The 25105-nt window shown below is 33.1% G+C and overlaps 1 protein-coding gene across 1 annotated transcript in view; it reads right to left on the bottom strand.

Annotated features, from left to right (window-relative positions):
- The window catches only part of LOC127709706 (integrator complex subunit 10-like), a 318221-nt gene that overhangs the window by 7542 nt on the left and 285574 nt on the right, over positions 1 to 25105 (bottom strand). Inside the window, exons 12-16 of the mRNA XM_052215364.1 lie at positions 24364 to 24429; positions 18584 to 18637; positions 13623 to 13802; positions 5892 to 6054; positions 3688 to 3784 (exon numbers count right to left, since the gene is read on the bottom strand). Of these exons, the coding sequence (XP_052071324.1) occupies positions 3688 to 3784; positions 5892 to 6054; positions 13623 to 13802; positions 18584 to 18637; positions 24364 to 24429 (560 nt within the window). The remainder of the gene's footprint in view (positions 1 to 3687; positions 3785 to 5891; positions 6055 to 13622; positions 13803 to 18583; positions 18638 to 24363; positions 24430 to 25105) is intronic.

The raw sequence follows: 25105 nt of genomic DNA, 5'->3' as shown, positions 1-25105 counted from the left end.
ACATCGTAAAATATTTCCATACACCAAATATAGTTGACCTTTTGCATACAGTATTAGAATAAAATGCTTCGCCGAGCGCAGCTGGATACGACCGCAGAGGTCCAACCCTGACCAGTTCGGGCAAAAATGGACACAATATTCGCGCTTGATACAGGTCTGCATTTGGATTGTAATAAAATATTTGACACATAATAGGTTTCTGACACAGAATAACTGTAGTCAAAGAACTTAGAATTGGTTATATGATTTGAATTTATATTCAATTTTTTGCTTTTGTGCAATACACTATGCATTTGCGAATTACCCCCCCCCCCCCCCCCCCAAAAAAAAAAAATCATCAATAGCCCCATACATAATCATGGCTAAAATTAATATTCCTTAATCAGCATTTTTAAATAGTAACTTCTAAAAATAAATTGACAGCTAATCACCTCAAGACAATACAACATTTCTTTATACATAATTTAAAAGCAGTGTAAGGGAGGTAATCCAAACATAACATTGTACTTTTTTTTAATTTGTCCATTAACCAGGAAACCCTTGTTTTCCCCCTTTTTTGCCCCTAATTCCTAAACGGTTTGACCCATAATCCCCCAAAGCCAATCCTAACCATCCCTTTGTGGTATGGAAACTTCAGAGAGATCCATACACCGTTCCACAAGTTATTGTCTGGAAACTAGAAAAATTCTTATTTGGGCCCCTTTTTGGCCCCAAATTCTTAAATTGTTGAGACTATAACCCCCAAAATCAATCCCAACGTTCCTTTTGTGGTTATAAACCTTGTATATAAATTTCATAGATTTCTATTAACATTTACTAAAGTTATTGTCCGGAAACCAAATGTCTTCAAACGACGCTAACGACGACGACGACATGATACCAATATACGACAGCAAAATTTATTGCGGTCGTATAAAAACAGACCAAAACACAAAAGTTTAACATTGAGCAATTAACCGTGAAAATGAGGTCAAGGTCAAATAAAACCTGCCAGACTGACATGTACATCGTAAAATATTTCCGTACACCAAATATAGTTGACCTACTGCATACAGTATTAGAAAAACAGACCAAAACACAAAAACTTAACATTGAGCAATGAACCGTGAAAATGAGGTCAAGGTCAAACAAAACCTGCCAGACTGACATGTACATTGTAAAATATTTCCATAAACCAAATATAGTTGACCTACTGCATACAGTATTAGAAAAACAGACTAAACACAAAAACTAAACTATTACCACTGAACCATGAAAATGAGGTCAAGATCAGATGAAACCTGCCAGTTGGACATGTACACCTTACAGTTTTTGGTGGGGTTTGTGTTGCTTAGTCTTTAGTTTTCTATGTTGTATCATCTGTACTATTATTTGTCTGTTTGTCTTTTTATTTTTGGCCATGGCGTTGTCAGTTTGTTTTCGATCTATGAGTTTGACTGTCCCTCTGGTATCTTTCGTCCCTCTTTTACAATCATTACATACACCAAATATAGTAGACCTATAGTATCTGAGATATGGATTTGACCATGCAAACTTAACCTTGTTCACTGATCCATGAAATGAGGTAGAGGTCAAGTGAAAACTGTCTGACAGGCATGACGACCTTGCAAGGTACGCACATACCAAATATAGTTATCCTATTTCTCATAATAAGAGAGAAATTAGCATTACAAAAAAATCTTAACTTTTTTTTCAAGTAGTCACTGAACCATGACAATGAGGTCAAGGACAATGGACATATGACAGACGGAAACTTCATATCATAAGGCATCTATATACAAAGTATGAAGCAACAAGGTCTTCTACCTTCAGAAATATCAAGCTTTTAAGAAGTTAGTTAACGCCGCCGCCGCCAGATCACTATCCTTTTGTCGAGCTTTCTGTGACAAAAAACTTTAACCACAGACTCACCCTAAATATTGCCGCCTCCGACGGAATGTATGATCCCAATGTCTTGCTTTCGCGAAATAAATTTTGCAGGCTTGACAAAAAGAGTGGACATATTCAAATGTCTCTTCTGCTTTACTAATCATAATTGCACTTGTGTTGAAAGTCTTAAGATAAAGGTTTCACTGAATCTCATAAACTATATATTATCAATGATCGATTAAAATGAGGTCAATTTCAGATGAACCCTGTCATATGAACATGTAAACCTTACAGTCATTCCATACACCAAATATTGTTGACCTATTGCTAAAAGAAATTGAGAAACAGACCTAACCACTAAAACTTAACATTTACCCATGAAAATGAGATCAAGATCAGATGAATCCTGCTAAACAACCTCATACACCTTACAATTAATTAATACACAAAAAATAACTCACCGATTGATTATATTATATGAGAAACAGATATAACCACCAAAACCTAATATTGATCACTGACCAATGAAATGACACTGAGGTAAGGTGAACCATGTCTGATAGACATGTACACCTTGTAGTGATACTATATACCAACTAAAATAATGTGATCTAGTCTAATCATCTAGAGATCAAAGATAACCACACTTGCAATAAAAACTCTTTTACAGTAAAAGACAAAACCAAAATTCCAATTGAAAAGGTGACCTGAATTTCATGTTTCATAACATTTAATGGATTACAAACTTAAAAGATTTTGTCAAAGGTACTTTCATTATTACCTTGTAACCAAAAACATCAAAATTTTATGGTAATAAAGAGAAATAACACTTGAACAGTAAAGTCTAAAACTATTAAAAATAAAACTTGACCAGTATTTCATGATCCATAACATTGTTTTAAAATTTCAACGATTTGATCAAAAAGTAAAAAAAGTAAAAGGACAGAGAGATATGTACCATACAACATCCCTTTTGGGGTGGGTGTTTTAGTTATCCTACTACTTATAAGTAAGTTATTAAAAAAAAATTTTAAGCAGTCGCTGAACAATAAAAATGAGGTCAAGGACAAAGGACTCATGATAGACCAAAACTTCAGAACATGTGGCATCTGTATATAATATTTGAAGTATGTTTGTGTTTGAGAGAGGTAGATCCATACCTGCCAACTTTTCAAATCCATTGGTGATTTTAAGTGCAAGAGGACCTAATGTTCCTCTTATATTGTATTGTCATAAGTGTTCTTAATGTACTACTATATTGTTCGAATGAGTATATATGTGTTTAAATGCCCTATTAACTCATTTGAATGCATGTTTTTAGGTCTTCAGTTTATATAATTAAGAATTTCAAAATTCAGGTAAACACCCATGGGGGATATCCCCCATAAATCGGGATAGTTGGCAGGTCTGTAGTTCCAAGACTGGCCGTTAGGTTTAACTATTTTAGCAATATGTAAATATAAATATATCAATACGAGAACCATACTTTGACAAAAAAGTGGATTTCAATTTTTCCATTGTGAACTATCCATTTCTGTGTAGCAACATTGCAGCAGTTGATAAGATATTTCAAGGCTTGGGTTTCCTATCATTTTTTTCTTGATTTGGGAATAATTGCTCACAAGGAAGCTATTGCATCAATGATCCCAAATGGAAGTCATCCTTTTTAAAGTTTTATGGACACCTTTTTGGCCATGGTGTTTTTTTTACTATTTACCCTTGGTATCTTCTCCCTCAATTTCCAATTTCACTTATTGGTGAGTCATTGGAGGTTAGTGATAAAATATTACTATTATTTACCTTAATGAAAATACTTACTGGGCAATAATCTTTGTACTGGTTGGCAAAATATCTAAACTGACTTTTCCTCCTTCTGTGGACTTCAATAATGCTAATTCTTCTAAAATATCAATATCTGTGATAGTCAAGGATGAACAATATTTCTAAATTAGTAGCTGCACCAAAAGCTCATGATGCACCTATCTTGTGCATATTGGAATTGTTGCCAGAATAAAATGGAATATTCAGATGGCTTTTATCATAAGTTAATAAAACGGCTCTGAAGAAAAACTTGGATAAAGATATCCTTTGTCATATAGTTCCTCATGTTTTCAAGTCTTATGCATCATTGGCTTTCTAATTATTGGGTTTTGAGCTTTTCTGAAGAAGATAAATTCAGAAAAGAGCTCTGGATGCACAAATTTATATATGTCTTATGAACATTGCTTTAAATATACTTCTACAGAGTTGTTTAAACTACATTGACTTACCATAAGGGTCTTGCAAGGTCAGTCTTAAATATGGCTGTTCAAAATTCCATTAAATCATCATATATACAAACCATAAAAATTTTCAAAATCAAATGCAAGCCTGCATTCAACAATCCTAACAACAGTGTACAGTTAGTAGTTATTTGACCTAAGCATACTACAGCTAGTGCTTAACATGTAAAAACACTGACTGACAGTTAAATCCCATAACTCTGGAATGACAAATGAAAAGATATCAAAATTTCACAAATTCAAACAATTGTGTTTCCAGTATCCAAGCATCCTCAATTTGTGGTAAAACAGGTGAAAAACTTACTTAAATCTGACAGTCAAATTCCTGTAACTCAGGAACGATAAACCAGAAAATGGAGATAGTGTGTGATATGTGAACATTTTATTTTCCATAAAAAAAGTCCCCAAAACTCTGGAATGACAAAAGTTAAAAAATCTTGCAAATCAAAAGGGACCTTGCTTTGATCAATTCAAGTCAATTTGATAAACTTTCAGGAGAAAGTATCACAGCGAAGATGAGTTATTGTACAACATTTGAGAAAATGTCAAATTTTCCATTGATAAAGGCTCATCATAACTCTGAAATGACAATATTGGAAATGATCAAAAACGAAAAGGAGCTTTCTTATATCAATCTTTATGTTATATCATAGATATAATAACCATCATATCAAAATTTCATTAGAATTGGTCAAAGCAAATCTCAAGTTATCATACAAAGTGTTAACATACAAACAGACTAATGGGACGGATGGATGTACAGACAAACTCCTGTATACCATAAATAGTCCCGTCAAAAAAGGGCATATACAATGACAAAATTTGAAATTATCATATCAGTTAGGGATATTTCTTCTGTCAATCCAAATAATGAGTTAAAATTTCATAAAAATTGGTAATAACAAAGGAAAAGGTTCACGATGGGTTAAAATTGTCTCTAAGATTTACTTTTTTTTTAAATCTGGCCAAAATACTACAAATTTTACATAGAAAAAGCTGCGATTATAACAATAATACAACTTAACTTCTTTTTGGCACATAACATTATAAATTTAGAAGTCATGACCCCTAATTAGGTATTACTTTTGTTGCAACATCAGTTGTGGTCTAATTTTTCCATATTTTATAACAGTTTTTTAAAATGATCATTTTGGCCACAACCCTAGAAAATTGTTGAGTATTGGAATTCAGTATAAACCTTGACACCTTTTAATTACAGAACATTTTGGATTGTAGGTGATAGTCAAGGTTTTCCAGTAGCTTTTAGGTCCCAAAATGCACAAAATCATTGTTCATATATTGTTATTGACTACATACTTTTCCAAAAAAAGCTGACTTTGATGCCTAAAATGTACTTTTATGAAGAGATTTGTTTTACTTAGCATTAAGGCTTTTGAAAAAGATCCATTTAAGAACCAAATTTTGACCTTTTTTAAATATTATGAAAAGAAATTTGAGGCCTTTTTGGGGGCACAGTGAACATTGTCCTTTGAATTATCAATTATCAAGTGTTGACATACACAGACAAACAGATGGACAGATAGATGTATGGACATTTGTACTGTCATATAACATAATCCCAAATATTTTTTTCGGAAATCTTATTAGATCTGAACGGAGTAAATGATAGAATCCTTCTTACCTTAGGTTGAATAATATGAATATCTATAAAGACTAAATTGGTAATAACAAATGCCTGGGTTCTCGTTAAACCAAAATTTGAATTCATAAAATGGATACTTATCACATAATTAAAGAAAAAGTTGTATGTTAAACTGCCTTGTGCTTTGATCTTTTGCATCATTTGATGAAACAAATCAGTATGTTTTGGCCAATCATATTGTAGCAATATAATCATATGACCCAGTGCCATATCATCACATTTTCCTGACAATATCTTCTCCTGTAAAAAAAACCATATCTAAACATTGCATCATAAACATGTATCAGTGTCAGTCATTAATATTTTGTCCTCCTTTTCGATTTCTAAATGTGGCATTTTAAGATCTTGTGTTGCTGATATTTTTTAAAAAGTCTTCAAAATAATATGCATAGTGGTAAATTCCCTAAAAAAATCATCATTTAATGGTAAAAACTGCTGGGTCGCCCCGCTAGTCCAACACCCCTTTAGTCCGAAACCCCATCAGTACGACACCCTATTAGTCCGACGTCCAATAGTCCGACATCCCAATAGTCCGACTCAAGCAGTAATAGAAAATCTACTTCATAAAAAGAAATGGAGAAGACAGCACTTCCCAACTGGTAAGTAAAAATACCATGATCCTATATATATAGAAGGCAATCGACAAACTTGCAATATTTTGCTTTACTAATACAAAGTATGACCTAGCTCTTTCATAAAAAACACTCAGCTAAAAAGGGAATTTTTATTGATTGATTGCTGTTTTCTTAATGTTCAGTGGCAAACATAGTTCATGCATGTTAAGGACGAAAACAAATAATTGATGTAATACAAAAGGTATGTCCTGTAATAAGATTCAATCGGGATGGAAGGCGGAAAAGATGGACTGCTACGGGAAAATGAGGGTACAGTGGATAGGAATAGAAATTTTGCCTGGCAACAGACTGTCATGGAATATAAGTTCCTTTATAATATATGTTCGAAATGGAATAAATATTCTGGAATATTTTTTCCACTGGAATAAATATTCTGGAATATTTTTTCCACTGGAATAAATATTACGTTATTTGTTCCTGACGGAATAAAGGGTATATAATATGTGTTCCAAAAGGAACACATCCCAATAGTCTGACTATGAGGAAGAAAAAATATAGGTAAACAAGATTGGGTTCTACCTACGGACCTGTCAAAGAGTTGTTGCAAGGTTTCTTAAAGTGCAGAAAGCATGCAATATTCAGACCGGATGTGGCTGCGTATTTATACATCCCGCACAACCAAACGCCGGACGCCCCCACTTTGGCAAGAGGTTTTACTTTATCGGGTAAAAACAAAAGTTAAAACATTTCTATACCCCAGTCACCCTTGGGTTGAAGAGAATTTGGAATTTGAAGAACAGTCTCTCGTCGTACAGGAAAATGTCCAGACTGCAAAGTACTCTCCGAAACGGTCAAAACTGAAACGATTTCATTTACAATAATAAACTATTATCACAGAGATATGTCTCGCCCTTTTGTAATTTTGATTATGCAAATGTTGAAATTAAAATAGAAATACTTTAACATGTTTCATAAGTTGTGAAAATATTCAAAGTCAATGAACCATAAGTTAGGTACATGGCTAAACAATCTCCATGTAAATGAGATGTGCCAAAGCTAATACAACTGCATACCAAATACCATTGTCTTATTATAAGTCGTTCCCTTTAAACAAACATAAACACAAACATTAACTTGTAAACTATGTAAAAGTTTCAAAGTCAATGAACCATGAAGAGGGGGTGGGGCTAATTAATCTCCATGGAAACGATACTTGCAAATGTCAATAAATTTGCATACCAAATATCATTGACTTAACATTAGCAGTTCATCTTAAACTGATCTAATCACAAACTAATACATGTAAACTAAGCAAAAGTTTCTTAGACGATAGACCATGACTGAGGGGGCGGGGCCAAATATTCTCCATTGTGATGAGATGTGCTAATGCTTATACAACTGAATACCAATTAACATTTGCCTACACTAAATGGTTCCCCTTGAACTGACCTAATCACAAACTAATACATGTTAACTTAGCAAAATTTTAAAAGTCAATAGACCACGACTAAGGGGGCGGAGCCAAATCATCATGGAAAGGAGATATGCCAATGCTTATACAACTGCATACTAAATATCATTGACCTACCACTAGTGGTTCCCCATAAACTGACCTAATCACAAACTAATACATGTAAAATAAGCAAACGTTTCAAAGTCAATAAACCATGACTGAGTGGGCAGGGCAAAATAGTCTCCATGGAAATGAGATGTGCCAATGCTAATACAACTGCATACCAAATATGATTGACCTACCACTTGTGGTTCACCATAAACTAGACCTAATCACAAACTAATACATTGTTGACAACGCCGCCGCCGCCGGAAATAGCATACCTATGTCTCGCGTTTGGACTCCGTCAAGGCGAGACAAAAACAGAAGTTATAATGCATCCAAGCATGTTGGTTTCCATTTACAACGAATTAGAATTTTAAACTTGAAAACTTAATAAAAAAAAAATATGAAAGTCAAAATATCCATAGTAAAATTGTACAATCGATACTATTTGGTTCTTTTTTGCATACTTTATTAAGGTTGTTAAACTCAATAAAAACGGATAGCTGTTCCTTTGCTTTTTGTGTGTTTTCTGCTGTGCATGTACTGATTTTGTGTCATGGATGGATACCCAATATCCTTTGTTTTTCTATTACAGTGAATATTACTGCTTCCAAATTACCGTCCTTCATTCTGGTCGACCCCTTTTACCGGACTTACCTATTGTATTTATTGTTAATTAGTTCTTATCCTAAACATGCATGAAATATTTGCCACTGACATAAAGAAAACAACAATCAATTAACATTAGTTGTTTCTTTAACTTCTCTGCTCTAGCTTCATACATATGAGGAGTATTGGCATGTTCCTGTGACATATACAGCTATTAAAGAAATAAATAGTGGTTTCCGTGTCCGTTTGGATCTGAATATTTTTTCCATAGCAAAAAACATTATGATCTTATACAATACTCCAATAACCCTTAGATCTCATCGGTTGTCACGTCGAGGAAAATTATGAAACTATTGATATATGATAAACTTATCACCAGAACATATTTTGTAAACTCCTATAGGTTAAAAGGAAGTAATTTAAGATGACTGGCGCCACCTAGTTTTTACATCCAAGATAATAGGTAGAAGTAAATTTATTTTCTACTGCCCTGTTTATTAGAAAAAAAATTTAAATAGTAAGAAATGCATGTTGGCTATTGGTGTAGAAATAGCTAGAAATTTGGAGGAAACTCTCTGTGATGAGCAAACTTTTCTGTGCAAAATTAAGCAAGGGGTGTTCTTTATTCATACTAATTTGTAAATTCCAGAAACATAGAGTACCCTTAAAAAACGCATTTTATCTATCAAAAAACCTGTGGCACCATATGTGTTTTGCAGTTTTATTCACATCCAAAGGTGTTGAAAATTCAGAATTTGACATTTTTTTCATCAGAATTTTTATAATGAAAATGCAGAACCCAAAAAGACTACCATTGTCGCCTATTTGAGTAATTACTTCATTTGAACCTTAAGTCAATATATTCCTTACGGGGAACGCGCGTCAAAAACTGAAGAGTATATATTACTTGGAAGGGAAATAATCATTGAACCAGTTTACGCACTGTTTGAAAACGAACGACATTACGGCAGAACACTTCGACACAAGTCTTCTGTCCTTATTTCACTCTTTCTTAAATATTGGTGCCCATATAGACAGACAGTGGTGTTCTTCTTCAAATAATGGCATTACTGTTATAATTTAGCTCCCCTTTCAAAAAATTAATTAAATTAGAAGTTTTAGTTGAGTTGACCGCTATTACTTTATAGCGCTAGAGTTATACTAGAAGAACGTGTCCGTCTTATTCACTCAAGCCATTTTCCCACATACGTGTAATTGGCAAAGCTTCATTGGTTCCTTCATTTTCTTACTGTGTCACTTTTAACCTGTATCTCTGAGAAAGTGTATCCAAAGATATTTAAGCAATTCACAAAGACTTTTCAAAGTATTTTGTTCTTTTAGTTAGTGGTGATAATATTCTGCTACTTTAGTACTGGCCTCAGACCACAATTATTCTTCCCATTCGTAAAAGTCAAATTGAATTAAAAAATTTGCACTGGGTCAAACATGAAATAAATTTAACTGCTTATAAACCATTATTATTCTAATAAAATATGCTTGTCCCAGGTCAATCCATCTCTGCTTTTTCTTTTGAGAGCCCTATTAACATGCCAATGGTAGGATTTGAATCTTGAATAAATGCCGAAGGCTAATTTCTACTCTACTTTCATTTTTGCCAAAACACTACTACTTTACTTTCAACAATAAATTTGTCCCACATGTTTTACTTAGGGAGCTACCATTTGATTTTTATGAGGGGGCTAGGATGAAATTTGAAAAAAAAGCAGGACAGGAGTATTGAGTAAAAAAAAAGCAGGATGACAATTTATGTAAAAAAAGTCCGGATAAACTTATAAAAAAAAAGGCAGGACCGAATAGAGTGAAAATTAAAAAGGCAGGACAGAGATTACAACTAAAACAAAAAATGTAGGACAAAATTTTTCATCCTAGCCCCCCATAAAAATCAAATGGTCGCTCCCTTATTTCAATATATATGCAACTGATAGGACCACTTAATTAATAAACTTTTCAAAGAAAACAGTAGTCAGAATACTCAGGAAGAAATACCCCATATAATAATTGGGAACTATATTCGACCTCGAACTGAAGCCCCTACTAAGTCATTAACTTAAATTGCATCAACTGTTCCCACGAAGGACAATGTCCTCTTCTTAATATTGAAATAACCTTTTATTTGGCTTTTTAATATGAAAATAAATATATTTCTTTTTAATATTTCGATGTCGGACTAATTAAATGTCTAATTATTTGGTGTCGGACCAATTAGGTATCGGACTATTGGGGTGTCGGACTAAAGGGTGTCGGACCAATGGGGTGTCGGGATTTCGGGGCTGCCCGAAAAACTTCTATAAGGAGTCAAGCAATGTTTTCAGTCATTGTGCATATTTTGTAGATTTTGTATAGCTGATTATCTTTGCTGTTTACATTTTCTGTCTATCTACCATAATATTCTAAATAGAAGGCAAAAACTTTTTTATATAAAAGAAGTGATAAAGTCTGGAAAATTGGTAGCTTTCAAACCAGACCCATAAGGGTTTTGGTAGCATAAATGCAATCTTTAACCCAAAAATCATCATTAATGCACAATAATTCCTACAAGGAGTCAATGGTTTCAGTCGTTGGCCGTTTTGTAGATCTTGTATTGCTAATCAATTTTGTTTGGAAAGTTTCTGTTTATGAATAATAGTTTCCAGATAATAAGAAAATTTGTTTAATAGTTACAATTTGTAAAAAAAATATTGTGATATAAGGGAAATAACTCTTCTTTTGGGTCAATTTCAAAATTCAGTCATTCAGTGTCTTTGTAGATTTTGTACTGCTGTACTTTTGATATGCAAAACTACTAGAATTTGTTATGATCATAATCTAAGACTTATTAGGAGTCATCTGATGATTTGGGTATTAATGGAAAGTAGTTATATTTTGACATTGTTAACTTTGGATACATGTCAACTCGTACCTTTGCCAACTCGTACCCAATATTTCATTATTATTCAGATACATTATAGTTGTTATTTTCTTCCATATATCATGATAATATAGCAGAGGCGGATCCAGAACTTTTTATAAGGGGTTGCCCACTGACTGCCATAAGCGGGGGCCCGCTACAGTCATGCTTCAGTGATTTCCTATATAATCAACCAAATTTTTCCCACAAAAGGCCCCCCCCTCCCCCCACCCCCCGGATCCGCCTATGTATAGCAACATACAATTAAAATAAAATATAACTTTGATTGGTAATATGATGCAATCATAATTGTTTCAATTCAAAGCTAATTAAATGCTATTATAAAACATTAATGACTTTCGATTATCTAACATTGTAATACATTACGTTGTTTGAATGAAACCACTCAGTGGTTAATTGTGTCATTAAAAAGTAAATATATTGAACATTAAATGTGAATGTGAACAGTTAGTAAATTTGATTAAACATCTAAACATTTTGTGACGAACAGTTATCAAATGAGATCTCAGTTCAGATAAATTGAATGCATCTGATGTTTTAATCTATTGTTATTCTTATCTGTTATTACTTATAGTATATAATAAATATATGTAAAACATTTGGACTTTGTCATGTTTGTTTAATTCATGTGCTGGCTGTATGGTTTCAAAGGGATTAGAAAGATATTCATTATATTTACACTAACACAAAAAAATTACGTTTCCAGTTTGCAAAAATCAGTAAAAAATATCCTTTTCCATTATTCTATGGATCGTTCAAGCTTGAGATTATGTTCTATATATTCTTATTTACCAACAAGGGTTAAAACTAATGAATTCATTACTTCACAGTTAAAGACTTATGCGGCATTTAAAAAAACATGTTTAAAAAAAAACATTAAGAAAAATCATATCAGTAGATCAATTACAAAATAAAAATAACAATTAAATTTTCAATAAAACCTAATTAATGAAACACAATCATGCTAAAAAATACTGGGTACGAGTAGGTAAAACTAGGATACAAGTTGGTTGAGTACGAGTTGGCAAAGGTATGAGTTGTCGTGTACCCGTTAACTTTATATTTTAATAATTTTTTTTTGTATCTATTATGGTTTCAGGATAGACAACTATTTGCATTTATCCCCATGTTCTGATTTTAGCTATAAGACCAATGTTGGTTGATGAGCCATAATATAATACACAAAATATTACTCAGACATGCTAAGGACCCATCACGGTTGGTTGAATAGGTTCAGTAGCTCAGAGGTGAAGATTTTTGAAAAAGTTTATGCCAGCAGGCAGACAACAGGTGATGGCAAAAGCTCGTGGCATTTTGGACCAGATTTGCTACAACAGATATCTAGAGGTCAAGAAACAATCTACCTTAACCAGTTTATCATTTTCAGTCTGTTGTCTTTGTGGAAAAATTGAGCTTCACTGAAAAAAATAAATGGGGAATGTGTCCATAGGACACAGATGATACCCCCGCTTGCATATAATGTTATAAAGGGACATAACTCAAGAACGATAAAAGTGATGCTACCCAAATTCATACTTGATCTGAGTTTTGTGATAATAAGCATTGTGTATAAGTTTCATAACATTTGGTTGAGGCAAAGTTAAGTTAGAGAACGGAAACAAAAATTTCAGCAATTTTTCCATTTGTAAAGGGGCATTACTCTTAAACGGTAAAAGTGACGCCACCAAAATTCAAACTTGATCTGTGTTTTGTGGTAATAAGCATTATGAATAAGATTCATAACATTTGGTTGAGGCAAACTAAAGTTAGAGAACAGAAACGAAAAATTCAGCAATTTTTCCATTTGTAAAGGGACATAACTCTTGAAAGGTAAAAGTGACGCCACCCAAATTCAAACTTGATCTGTGTTTTGTGGTAATAAGCATTGTGTATAAGTTTCATAACAATTGGCAGAGGCAAATTTAAGTTAGAGAACGGAAACCAATTTCGGGACGTACTGACGGACAGACAGACAAGGGTAAAACTTAATGCCCCCTCCACTACGGCGAGGGCATAAAAACCTAGATAAAACTTGTGAACTTCTGCAATCTGTATAAAATTTACTGGAAAGTCTGGTTTAAGACATGCTTTACTGTTATTTCCTGACAAAAGGAACACATACTCTTATAAACTTTACCTTCAAAGATGAAACTAATAACTTAATACAATATGGAAAAATCTCCGATTCTTTACACAAAGTTAACACCAGGTGGCGTGAACAGCCTTCAGGAACATTAATCTGTGATTGATCTGTTATGTTGCTTTGGTTACTGTCTTGCAATCCTGATATTGTATCTAACACCAGTTCACAGACTTTCTAATCAAATATAAAACAAATACAACTCCACATACAATACATTCCAACTCTACAAACAACACAGATAAAAGTCTTCATAGAACACATTTAAAACACTTTTAAAAGTATACATCTATACAACATCAATATAAAATAAGGAGATGTGGTAAGATTGCCATTGAGACACATATCCACCAGAGACCAAATGTCGTAGATATTAGAAACTATAGATCATGTACAGCCTTCAACAATGAGCACAAAGTACTGATATAATAGTACTCACAATACTGAAAGCTAGTTCAAAGCCAATAACAACTAATAAAACTAGAGGCTCTAAAGAACCTGTGTTGTTCGCCAATGTCTATGTGCATCTTCAAAAATGGACACTCTCCAACATTGTAAACTAGATTTTAGTCTTAGATACATGATTTTTTTATTAGTCGTTATTGGCTTTGAACTAGCTGTCAGTAACTGCGAGTACTCTCAGATCTGTACTTAAGTGTCCTTTTTGTTGTGCTGATGTATAAACACCCTGCAACGACCGGTCTGTTGTTTTTATACAATCGGAAAAGTTTTTGCGTTTGTATTATGTTATGGCGATGTCTGCATCGTCGTCAGAAGACATTTGTCGTCCAAAGACATTTTAATTTCCAGACAATAACTTGAGTATAAGTGTATGGATCTCAATGAAATTGTAGCACAAGGTTCCAAACCACAATAGGAAGGTTGGGATTGATTTTGGGGATATTGTCCTAGCTGTTTAGGAATAACGGGCCAAAAACAATCAGTATTCTTGTTTCAGGACAATAACTTGTGTATATGTGTATGGATCTCTTTGAAATTTTACCACAAGGTTTCATACCTCAAAAGGAAGGTTGGGATTGATTTATGGGGTCATGGCCTAAACCGTTTAGGAATTAGGGGCCGAAAAGGGACCAAAAACTAGGATTTTGTGGTTTCTGGACAATAACTTGAGTCTATGGATCGCTATGAAATTGTACCACAAGGTTCCATACCATAAAAGGAAGATTTGGATTAATTTTAGGGGGTTATGACCCTAACGGTTTAGGAAAAAGAGGCCAAAATCAATACTTTTGTTATACTTTGTATAAATTGCTTATTTCTTGACCAATTTCAATGGGGTTTGATTCAAAGTCTTGAATTCTTGAGGTTATTTAATATGCTGAACCTCTAACCATGTATTTTGTATAAAAGTGACACCTAACATCCACGCGTTCCAACATCAATCCGAATTCCGATAGCAAAAAATCTTATTCGAAAGACTCCGTATACATACTATTAGTATTTCATTGTAATTTTATTACAAAATAATGATCACATGATGCTAGTATAACTAGACTTGCAATTGCTTTACATCAGTCCGACACTAATTTAGTGTTTCGGCGGTTTTTGTATTATATGCTAATGATAAATGTATAACATTTATGAATGGATTTAAGCATTGTAGGCCCGCCATCATCAGGGATTTACCTATCAGTTTATTTAAATTTTGTCGTTGTCAATAGATCTGTTATATTTTTATGCTTTTTATAAGCTGTTATTGGTTTGCTTGAAAATATTTCGTTGCATACCGCATCCTGTTTTAGTAGATCCCAATGTTTACTAATGCATTGTTTTAATTTATGAACACATGGATTGAATTTCGTTGCCAATACTAAAGGAATTTCCTTCGTGTGTTTTTTGGCCTTTTTTCTGATTAAATCAGATCTATCACACGATAATGCCTCATTTATGTACTGTTCGATTTCAATCTCCTTGTATCCTCTTTTTTATTAAGTTCAATCTGAACTGTAACAAAAAATGTTGTAAATCATCAGCACTATTTGTTGTTCTAATATATCTGATAACTTCACCCTTGAGAAAACCTGCAAACACGTGTCGACTGTGACAGCTTTTACGATGTAGATAAAGGAAAGCATTTGTTGGTTTAAAGTGTGTTTTCACATCCAAGATGTTTTCATAAGAAAACCTCGTTCCTTTAAAAATATTAACATCAAGAAATATTATTTCTTTACATGACAATTCTAGTGTGAATTTTAGGAACTGATGATGATTATTTGCTAACTCTAACAAATCCTTTATTTCCCTCATGTCGCTGTGATATATTAATATAATACCATCACGATACCTACCATAGAAAAAGATATTTTTTCTATGTCCAAACTTAGAAAGAATTTCTTTCATAATTTTATACATGAGTATATCACAGATTTCCGGGCTTGGAACTGCTCCTATCGCTGCGCCTATTTCGCTTATAAAGCTCTCCATTAAAATAAAAAATGTTGTTCTCTAAAATTGATCTGAGGAGATAGATTAAATCATCCGTAGGTGGGCATTTGATTTTTGTAATCTGATTTATCAAACTGACTGATTATACGAAATTCTAACTGCAGATAATAATTCATTAATCGGGCAATTAGTGTACATTGATGTTACATCAAAACTACACAGCCAGCAATCTGCAATAGGCTTAATCCTTTCCAACTTGTATATTAGATCAGACGTATCTTTTATATAAGTGTGTTGTTTCTGTACTATAGGTACTAGAAAATAATCTATATAGCGTCCAATAAATTTCGTGACAATTCCAATCTGAGATATGATTGGCCGACATGGCGGCAATATGTTATCTATGTTAAACCCATATTTATTGATTTTTACTAATTCCGATTCATTTAATCGGTGTATTTTAGGCAAGATATGCATATACCCGGGCCCATAATTAATTTGATTACCATTATTAAGGTAATTAAATGTGGAGTAATCTATAACACCTTTGGTGTACATGCCTTTGACATATGTATTGATATTACATCTAAGTGCTTTTAGGTCAAAATTTTCCAATGTTGTGTATTTAATTGGCGATCGCCTTCAAGTAGGTAATTGACCTTATCTAAAATAACAACATTATTACTTTTATCGGCTTTCTTAATTATTAATGATTCATCTTTTAACAGAGAAGAAATACCTAACCTCTTTGAAACACTTAAATTGTTTCGAAATTTTGAATTTGCATTGAAGATAATTCATACTTTGTATTAAACAGGTAATTTTCAAGGATGTTGCAGGTTAAAGGTGGTGTGTGTCAAGATTTAACTCTGAAGGAATGAATTTCATCCAAGTTACCATGATATAAGTAACAACATCTCATTTTCCTGGCTAATTCATCGAAATCATGTAATAAATCCTGCTTTGCCTTTTTGACTGACGGTGAAGGAATGAATTTCAAACCTCTGGATAGTACCAAATACTCGTCATCAGTTAATTTTCTATGCGAAAGATTAACAACCTGTTTTCTAGCTTGTGATAACATAAATTTTAGCTTACTTTGCTGCATTGCAGCTTTATTTTTCAGCTTTCGTTTATGGTTATTTCTTTTTGCATATTTCTTATAATGTCTAGCCATTTCTGTGATCACAGGGACTAGTATCTGAAAGACTATTATCAATGCAATATCAACAGAACAAAATGGTAGGAGGCGTGGTGTATTTGCCTAAACTGATTTTCATTGGCTCAGTTACTTCTGTAATTATGTTAAGACTATATAAGAGTAACAAGTACTTCAATACATACCAATTTAATGGAAAATATAAATCTCAAAATTACATTATAAATAAAAACAATAAATATTATTGTTTTTCTTCACTAGGTATCAAGTGCCAGGCATTAGCTAATTCAAATAAACCAATAAAATATTTATTGTTTATTCCTAATTCTGATCACGAGAAAATGCAACAATTTCTTTCGATTTATATGTCCTAATCATCAAATGTTTCGTTGGAAAAAGCTTCCTGTGTGCTTTGGATTTTCAAAGATTTCACATGAGGAATATCCTCAGTTTTTCCCTTTAACATGATAATATATGCCTTTTCTTAAGAATCTGTTTTCAACAACAGCATGTTTGAAGTACTAATGTGACAGTAACGCTTGATACAGCTCTGAATTTGGATTGTGATTAAATATTTGTCACAGCATAGGTTTCTGACACAGAATGAATGTGGTCAAAGAACTGAATTTTTTTTAATCTATTATGTCAAATATTCATGTAAGTACAGAATTAGATTCAGCATATTTAAGTACATCAAGAATTTAATTAATTTATCTATTGATGGACAAAATTAGCTAAGTTTTTAAAGGGGTTCACTTGATAAAAACCAAAAAGCAATTTATAGAAACTACTATTTAAGTGTTGTTTTTGGTCCTTGTTTCCTAAATCAATTCCAACTTTTCCTTTATAAAATCATTTGAGGCAAGGACATGTTTGGGAATCTTACCATAGAATCACATTAGACAAAGACATATTTGTCTATGATTCTTGCCATAAAATCATATGAGGCAGAGACGTGTTTGATTGAGATTCTTGTCATAAAATTACATTAGGTAAAGAAATGTTTGTTTGTGATTCGTGCCATAGAATCACATTAGGCAAAGAAATGTTTGTTTGTGATTCTTGCCATAGCATTAGGCAAAGACATCTTCCTATATCTATGACATGTTTGTTTGTGATTCTTGCCATAGCATTAGGCAAAGACATGTTTGTTTGTGATTCTTGCCATACCATTAGGCAAAGACATGTTTATTGGCGATTCTAGACACAAAATCACATAAGCCAAAGAAAGGTGTTCTTCTGATTTTTGCCACAGAATAAAATATGTGTGGTAACAGTTTCCTCATCAGCCCAAATTTTGAGCACAAACAGTTTTTACAACTGTTTTTTCTCCAATTCTCCTTAAAAATAAAAACCATTTGATTTCCTAATTTTCATTTCAAAGACTACTTACAGGATAATTTCCTAAACAGTGATAACAGCAAGCCATCTGTAAATTACTACGTATCTGAAAAAAGAGTCAGACCTATTTTGTAAATTTTTATATAACTAAATCCCTGTCTTATCCGATTCATTTCCATTTCTTTCATATATAAATGTAATACAATTTTGAAAATCATTTCAATTAAGGAATATATTACTCTCGTGCAAAGCTCTGATTCCATTTCTGGATTTGGCTATACTTTAGGTAATTTTTGTTTGACCAGCCTTTCAAACTTTGTTTAAAAGTTTTGGTTTTTCAGATATTTTGGCCTTGAGCATAACTAAAGAGCTATTTATTGTCAAAATGCACATCTGGTGCAGCAAAATTGGTATTGTTAATGCTATAGCATTTGATTAAACTGCTCCTAGAGGTAGGACTTATTGAGACTTTGAGATGAACCAAGTGATGATCCTTTGATTTATGTTATGTTGAAGCGATTTTGTTAATTATTATGGATTCATTTATTTTCCTATGTACACTTTTTGTGGATTGAAGAAAAATTGTATTTTCATGAAAATTTGATTTTGTGGTTATGCAAAAGCCTACAGAAATTTATACTTCTTTACACATTTAAATCTGTGGTTTCCCTATATCCATGAAATCAGCAAAAAATGGTACCGTACGAATAAAAATGAATCCATAGTAACAAAAATGAGCAGGCTAAAATGTCTCCCTGCTTTACGGGTAAATTCAGTAAATCCTTATATGTCATAAGGACCACCCATTTGGGGGAGAGTTTTCTGGATAACACTGTAGTCCTGTGCTCCACTGATTGGTAGGTAATGTTTGTAATAAATATTTCTGATAAGATGGATCAAAACTAGGACTAAAAAATATTTGAATAAACTGCTTCGCTGAGCGCAGCTAGATACGCCCGCAGAGGTCCAACCCCTGAACAGTTGGGGCAAAAATGGACACAATATTCAAGCTTGATTCAGGTCTGAATTTGGATTGTAATTAAATATTTGACATATTATAGGTGTCTGAATAAATGTATTCAAAGAACTTGAAATTGGTTATATGAATTGAATTTATGTTCAATTAAAGATTTCTTGCTGTTGTGCAATACTTAGTAAATCTGTTGTCAGACTATAAACAAATAAAGTATAATTAATTCTCAATGTCATATTAGAAATTTATGAAAATAAAAAGGGAGCTTACATCAATAGATATAAACAATTCACCAAAGTTTCATGAGAATTGGTGACAGCATTTTTGAGTTATTGTCAGAAAACTGGAAAATCACCCCTTTTTAATGAATAAAACCCCATAACTCAGAAATGTAAAATGTAAAATTTATAAAATTCTAAAGGGAGCTTACATCAATACATACAAACAATTCACCAAAGTTTCATAAGAATTGCTGAAAGCATTTGTGAGTTTTTGTCTGATAACTGGAAAGTCCCCCCTTTTTTTATGAATAAAACCCCGTAACTCGGAAACGTAAAATCTAAAATTTATAAAAATCAAAAGGGAGCTCATGTCAATAGATATAAACAATTCACCACAATTTCTTGCAAGTTGGTGAAAGCATTCTTGACTTATTGTCCGAAAACTGGAAAATCCCCCTTTTTTTAATGAATAAAACCCCATAACTCGGAAACGTAAAATCTAAATTTTATAAAAAACGAAAGGGAGCTCACGTCAATAGATATAAACAATTCACCAAAGTTTTATGCAAATTGGTTTAAGCAATTTTGAGTTAATGTCCCACATGTTGACGACGGACAGACGGACGGACGGACAGACGGACAACGGTATACCATAATACGTCCCGTAAACGGGCGTATAAAAATGAATGCTGAACGTACATAATTCTTTTACTACAGTGTTGAAAAGTAATGAGGTCAGTGTAGGAATTTAGTGTGAATCTACAGTGTTTGTAAACAAGGCCATGTGAATGGCCCAAAAATGCTGCCTTGACCCTATGTTTTGAATGTTGCAGAAGATGGGGCTACAATTGTACTTTAATGAATGATATATGAAAGCTTCTGATTTCTAAAGGTAAACCTGGTATACCCGGTTGGTACATCTCATCATTCTGAACATTTTTGCCACTGTCAGATTTTCTCTATCTATAGCGGTTTTCAAGATAATAGACAAGAATTGCATTTTACCCCATTGTTCTATTTTTAGCCATGTTGGCCATGTTTTTGTCGGCAGGATCGGTCATGGACACAATTCTATAACTAGACACCTCCCTGATGATTGTGGCCAAGTTTGGTTAAATTTGGCCTAGTAGTTTCTTCGTAAAAGTTAACAGAAGATGGACTACAACGACAGACGATGGAAGCCAAGTGATGGCAAATTGGTAAAACTCATCTTTCAAGGGCAATAACTCCTATAAAGAATCTATTGACATTTTTGGTCAAGTTGCCTTACTTGTTGTCTTACTTTGCTGAACATTTTTGCTGATAAAATTTTCTTTTTATCTAAAATAATTTTCAAGATTACAACCTCATAAATTTCATAAAAATTATTATTTTAGGGGCAATAACTCGAAATTTCGTTGTCTGATTTGTCTCAAAGTTTCCTCTCAATTATAGATCCTGACTTGCTCATCATTTTAACCCCCATCCATGTCAGTTAAGTTTTGAGATATAAGCCAAAAACTACATTTTACCACTATGTTCTACTCTTAGCCATGTCGGCCATGTTTGTTGACTAACCAGAACAAAAAACACAAACTTTTAACTGGATACCATAAGGATCATTCACACCCAAGTTTGGTTGGAATTGGTCCATAAGTTTCAGAGGAGAAGTTTTTTGAAAAAGTTTACAATATTGACTAAGACGATGATGGACGCAATTTAGTAAAGGGGCGTAACTCTAGAACAGTAAAAGTGACGCTACCAATATTCAAACTTGATTTGTATTTTGTGGTAATAAGCATTGTGTATAAGTTTCATAACATTTGGTTGAGGTAAACTTAAGTTGGAGAACAGAAACAAAAAAATCAGCAATTTTTCCATTTGTAAACGGGCATAACTCTGGAAAGGTTAAAGTGACACCACCAAAATTCAAACTTGATCTGTATTTTGTGGTAATAAGTATTGTGTATAAGTTTCATAACATTTGGTTGAGGCAAACTAAATTTAGAGAACGGAAACGAAAAATTCAGAAATTTTTCCATTTGTAAGGGGCATAACTCTAGAACGGTAAAAGTGATGCCACCAAAATTCATGCTAGATTTGTGTTTGGTGGTAATAAGCATTGTGTACAAGTTTCATACTATTTGGTTGAGGCAAACAAAAACACTTCATACCGATATAACATGTTACTTTTATTATTCTTCCCTTAGTTTATTTATTTTGGATTTACATTGTATCATAGGTCAAATTTATTTGTTCAGTGTATGTTCACTTGTGTTAATATGTCCTTTGATTGAGTTAAGCTACTTCAGTTGACATTTTATAGTGTGTCTTTCTATGTTGTGATGTTACACTATTGTTTCAGAAAAAGGGTGAAGGTTTGGTACCATTAAAACGTCTAAACCCGCAGCATTTGTTTGCAACCGTCCTAAGTCAGGAATCTGATGTTCAGTAGTTGTCGTTTGTTGATGTGGTTCATAAGTGTTTCTCGTTTCTTGTTTTTTATATAGGTTAGACCGTTGGTTTTCCCGTTTTAATGGTTTTACACAAGTAATTTTTGGGGCCCTTTATAGCTTACTGTTCGGTGTGAGCCAAGGCTCCGTGTTGAAGACCTATAACGGTTTACTTTTTTTAAATTTTGACTTGGATGGAGAGTTGTCTCATTGGCACTCATACCACATCTTCTTATATCTATATAAAGTTAGAGAACGGAAACCAACTTTGGGACGTACGGACGTACAGACAGACAAGGGTAAAACTTAATGCCCACTCCGCTACGGCGGGAGCATAAAAACATAAAAATTTATTCTAGTTTGTATCTCTGATTATGAAGAATCCTCTGTTAAAGCTGATATTCCATTTAGATTTGAATAAAGAACTGTGCCATGAGCGCATGATACGCCCATCGCTTTTTCAAAGAATAAAGTTCCATAACTCCTCAATGTCATTTCAGAAATTTATAAAAAAAACTAAAGGGAGGTTATTTTAATAGATATAACCCAGTCACCAAAGTTTCATGAAATTTGTTCAAAGCACTTTTGTCTGAAAACTGGAAAATCCCCCTTTTTTAATGAATAAAATCCCAGAATTGGAAACGTAAAATCTAAAATTTATAAAAATCAAAAGGGAGCTCATGTCAGCAGTAATAAACAATTAACCAAAGTTTCAAGGAAACCGCTCAAAGCATTTTTGAGTTATTTTCTGAAAACTGGAAAGTTACCCCTTGTTTAATGAATAAAACCCCATAACTCGGAAACGTAAAATCTAAAATTTATAAAAATCGAAAGGGAGCTCAAATCAATTTATATAAACAGTTCACCATCGTTTCATGAAAACTGCTCAAAGCATTTTTGAGTTATCGTCCGAAAACTGGAAAACCCCCCTTTTTTAATGAATATAAAACCCCATAACTCAGAAAAGTAAAATGTTAAATTTATAAAAATCGAAAGGGAGCTCATGTCAATAGAAATAAACAATTCACCAAAGTTTTATGCAAATTGGTTAAAGCGTTTTTGAATTATTGTCCGACATGTTGACGACGGACGGACAGACAACGGTATACCATAATACTTTTCATAATTAGCTCCAGATGCTTTTTCTTGATCATGAAAAAAGCTTCTGTTCAAGTATCATACAATCCATAGTGGTCTGAGGAAGTTATTGATATCTAGAAATATCAACCCTGAATCTCTAACTGCAAAAAATATCAGGACTATTTGAAATGAAAAAATTATCAAAATTTTGCTCCAGAAGGTTCCTATTTATCAGATTACTATAGGGAACCTATAGTCTTTATAGTCTTTTTAATTTATATTTCAAAGGAACATTTCTCCTGTAAAAATATTTGAACCACACTAATTTTTCGAAACTCTTTTGAGGCGTTTAAACCTTTAATATAAATTTCATAAAAATCCTTAAATAAATGTAGGCTTAAGAGTTGACAATGTGATTTTCCGTAAAACTTATATTTCCATGGAATATTTTGCATTTAGAAAATGAGTTACAACTGAGACATAATCAGAGAGTGCAACATCTGCCCATTGTCGGATGTCCTGTCCCTAATTTTGTCTTATCATGGAGCCCTGTCCCTCATTTTGTCTTATCTCGGGGCCCTGTACCTTATTATAAGCTGCCCTTCTCTTTAAACATTAACAAAATATACCAGAGGCAGATTTAGCTCCCCTCTTTATGGAGCTACATATATGGTTAAAGCATAGACTTTTACAAGTCACACTCCTAAAATTGTATTGTCAGGAGGGCCCCCACTTTTCAAAATCCTGGATTCACACCTGTATATAATCAATTTACTTCGTTTGGCAAAAATTTACACTTAAATTGATTCACATAGCCACTTTAGTGTCAAACATACTGTAATAAATTTATGTTGCTTGACTTAAAGCAACTCTTAGGCTAAAGCACCTGAGATCACCCCAAGTTTTTGGTTGGGTTTTGATGCTCAGTGTTGTGTTTTGTAAACTGTTATTTGTATTTTGATAGTTTTTAGTTTTTGCCATGGCATTGTCAGCTTGTTTTCAACTTATGAGTATAAATATCCCTTTGGTATCTTTGGCCTATCTTTTAAGGTGAAATATGCATTCTAAGCAGCCAGGGACAAAATAATTTCTAGAACAGCCCTAATAATTTTCTCTTCAATCCTACCTTCATTTTGTCTCTCATTGTGGAGGAAAAACTATGTAAATGTTCAACAGCCTCATTGTAAGCACCCTGAAACAAAAACATGTATAGATTTTCATGGTTATCATCATCATTCTTTCAGCAACACAACTTCTAAACTCACGAGATTCTTCAGAGCTGAGGTCAACATTGTGATCAGGCCCATAAATCGTGATTTAATAACATTGAAATACAGCTTCCTTGTATCCTTTTCAATTTTTTAACATATAATTTTAGCTTTGTTCTTTTTTATATATTTATATTATATTTTACAAATAATATAAGACTTGTCAACTACATTCACATGCAATCATTGTCAAGATGGAATTTCCTGGACTGAAAATTAAGGAAAATTTAAGTCATTTTTTATACGGCTGCAAAAACGTCATATAATGCTATGATGCCGTCGTCGGCGTCGTCGTCATCGTCCGAAGACACATTTGGTTTCCGGACAATTACTTTTGTTTAAGTGAATGGATCTCTATGAATTTTTACCAGAAGTTTCAATACTACAAAAGCAAAGTTGTGATTGATTTTGGGGGTGATGGTACCTACATCTTGGGAATAAGGGGCCAGAAAGGAGCCAAAAACAAGCATTTTTGTAGTTTCTGGACAATAATTAAGGTTTAAGTGTATGGATCTCTCTGAAATTGTACCACAAGGGGTTCCATATCACAAAGGGAAGGCTGGGATTGAGTTTGGGTTTAATTGCCCTAGACGTTCAGGA

Source organism: Mytilus californianus, unplaced genomic scaffold (assembly GCF_021869535.1).
Source record: "Mytilus californianus isolate M0D057914Y unplaced genomic scaffold, xbMytCali1.0.p SCAF_7, whole genome shotgun sequence".
Lineage (NCBI taxonomy): Eukaryota > Metazoa > Mollusca > Bivalvia > Mytilida > Mytilidae > Mytilus > Mytilus californianus.
The sequence above is the reverse complement of the archived record's forward strand: the minus strand, read 5'-3'. Positions and strand labels throughout refer to the sequence as shown.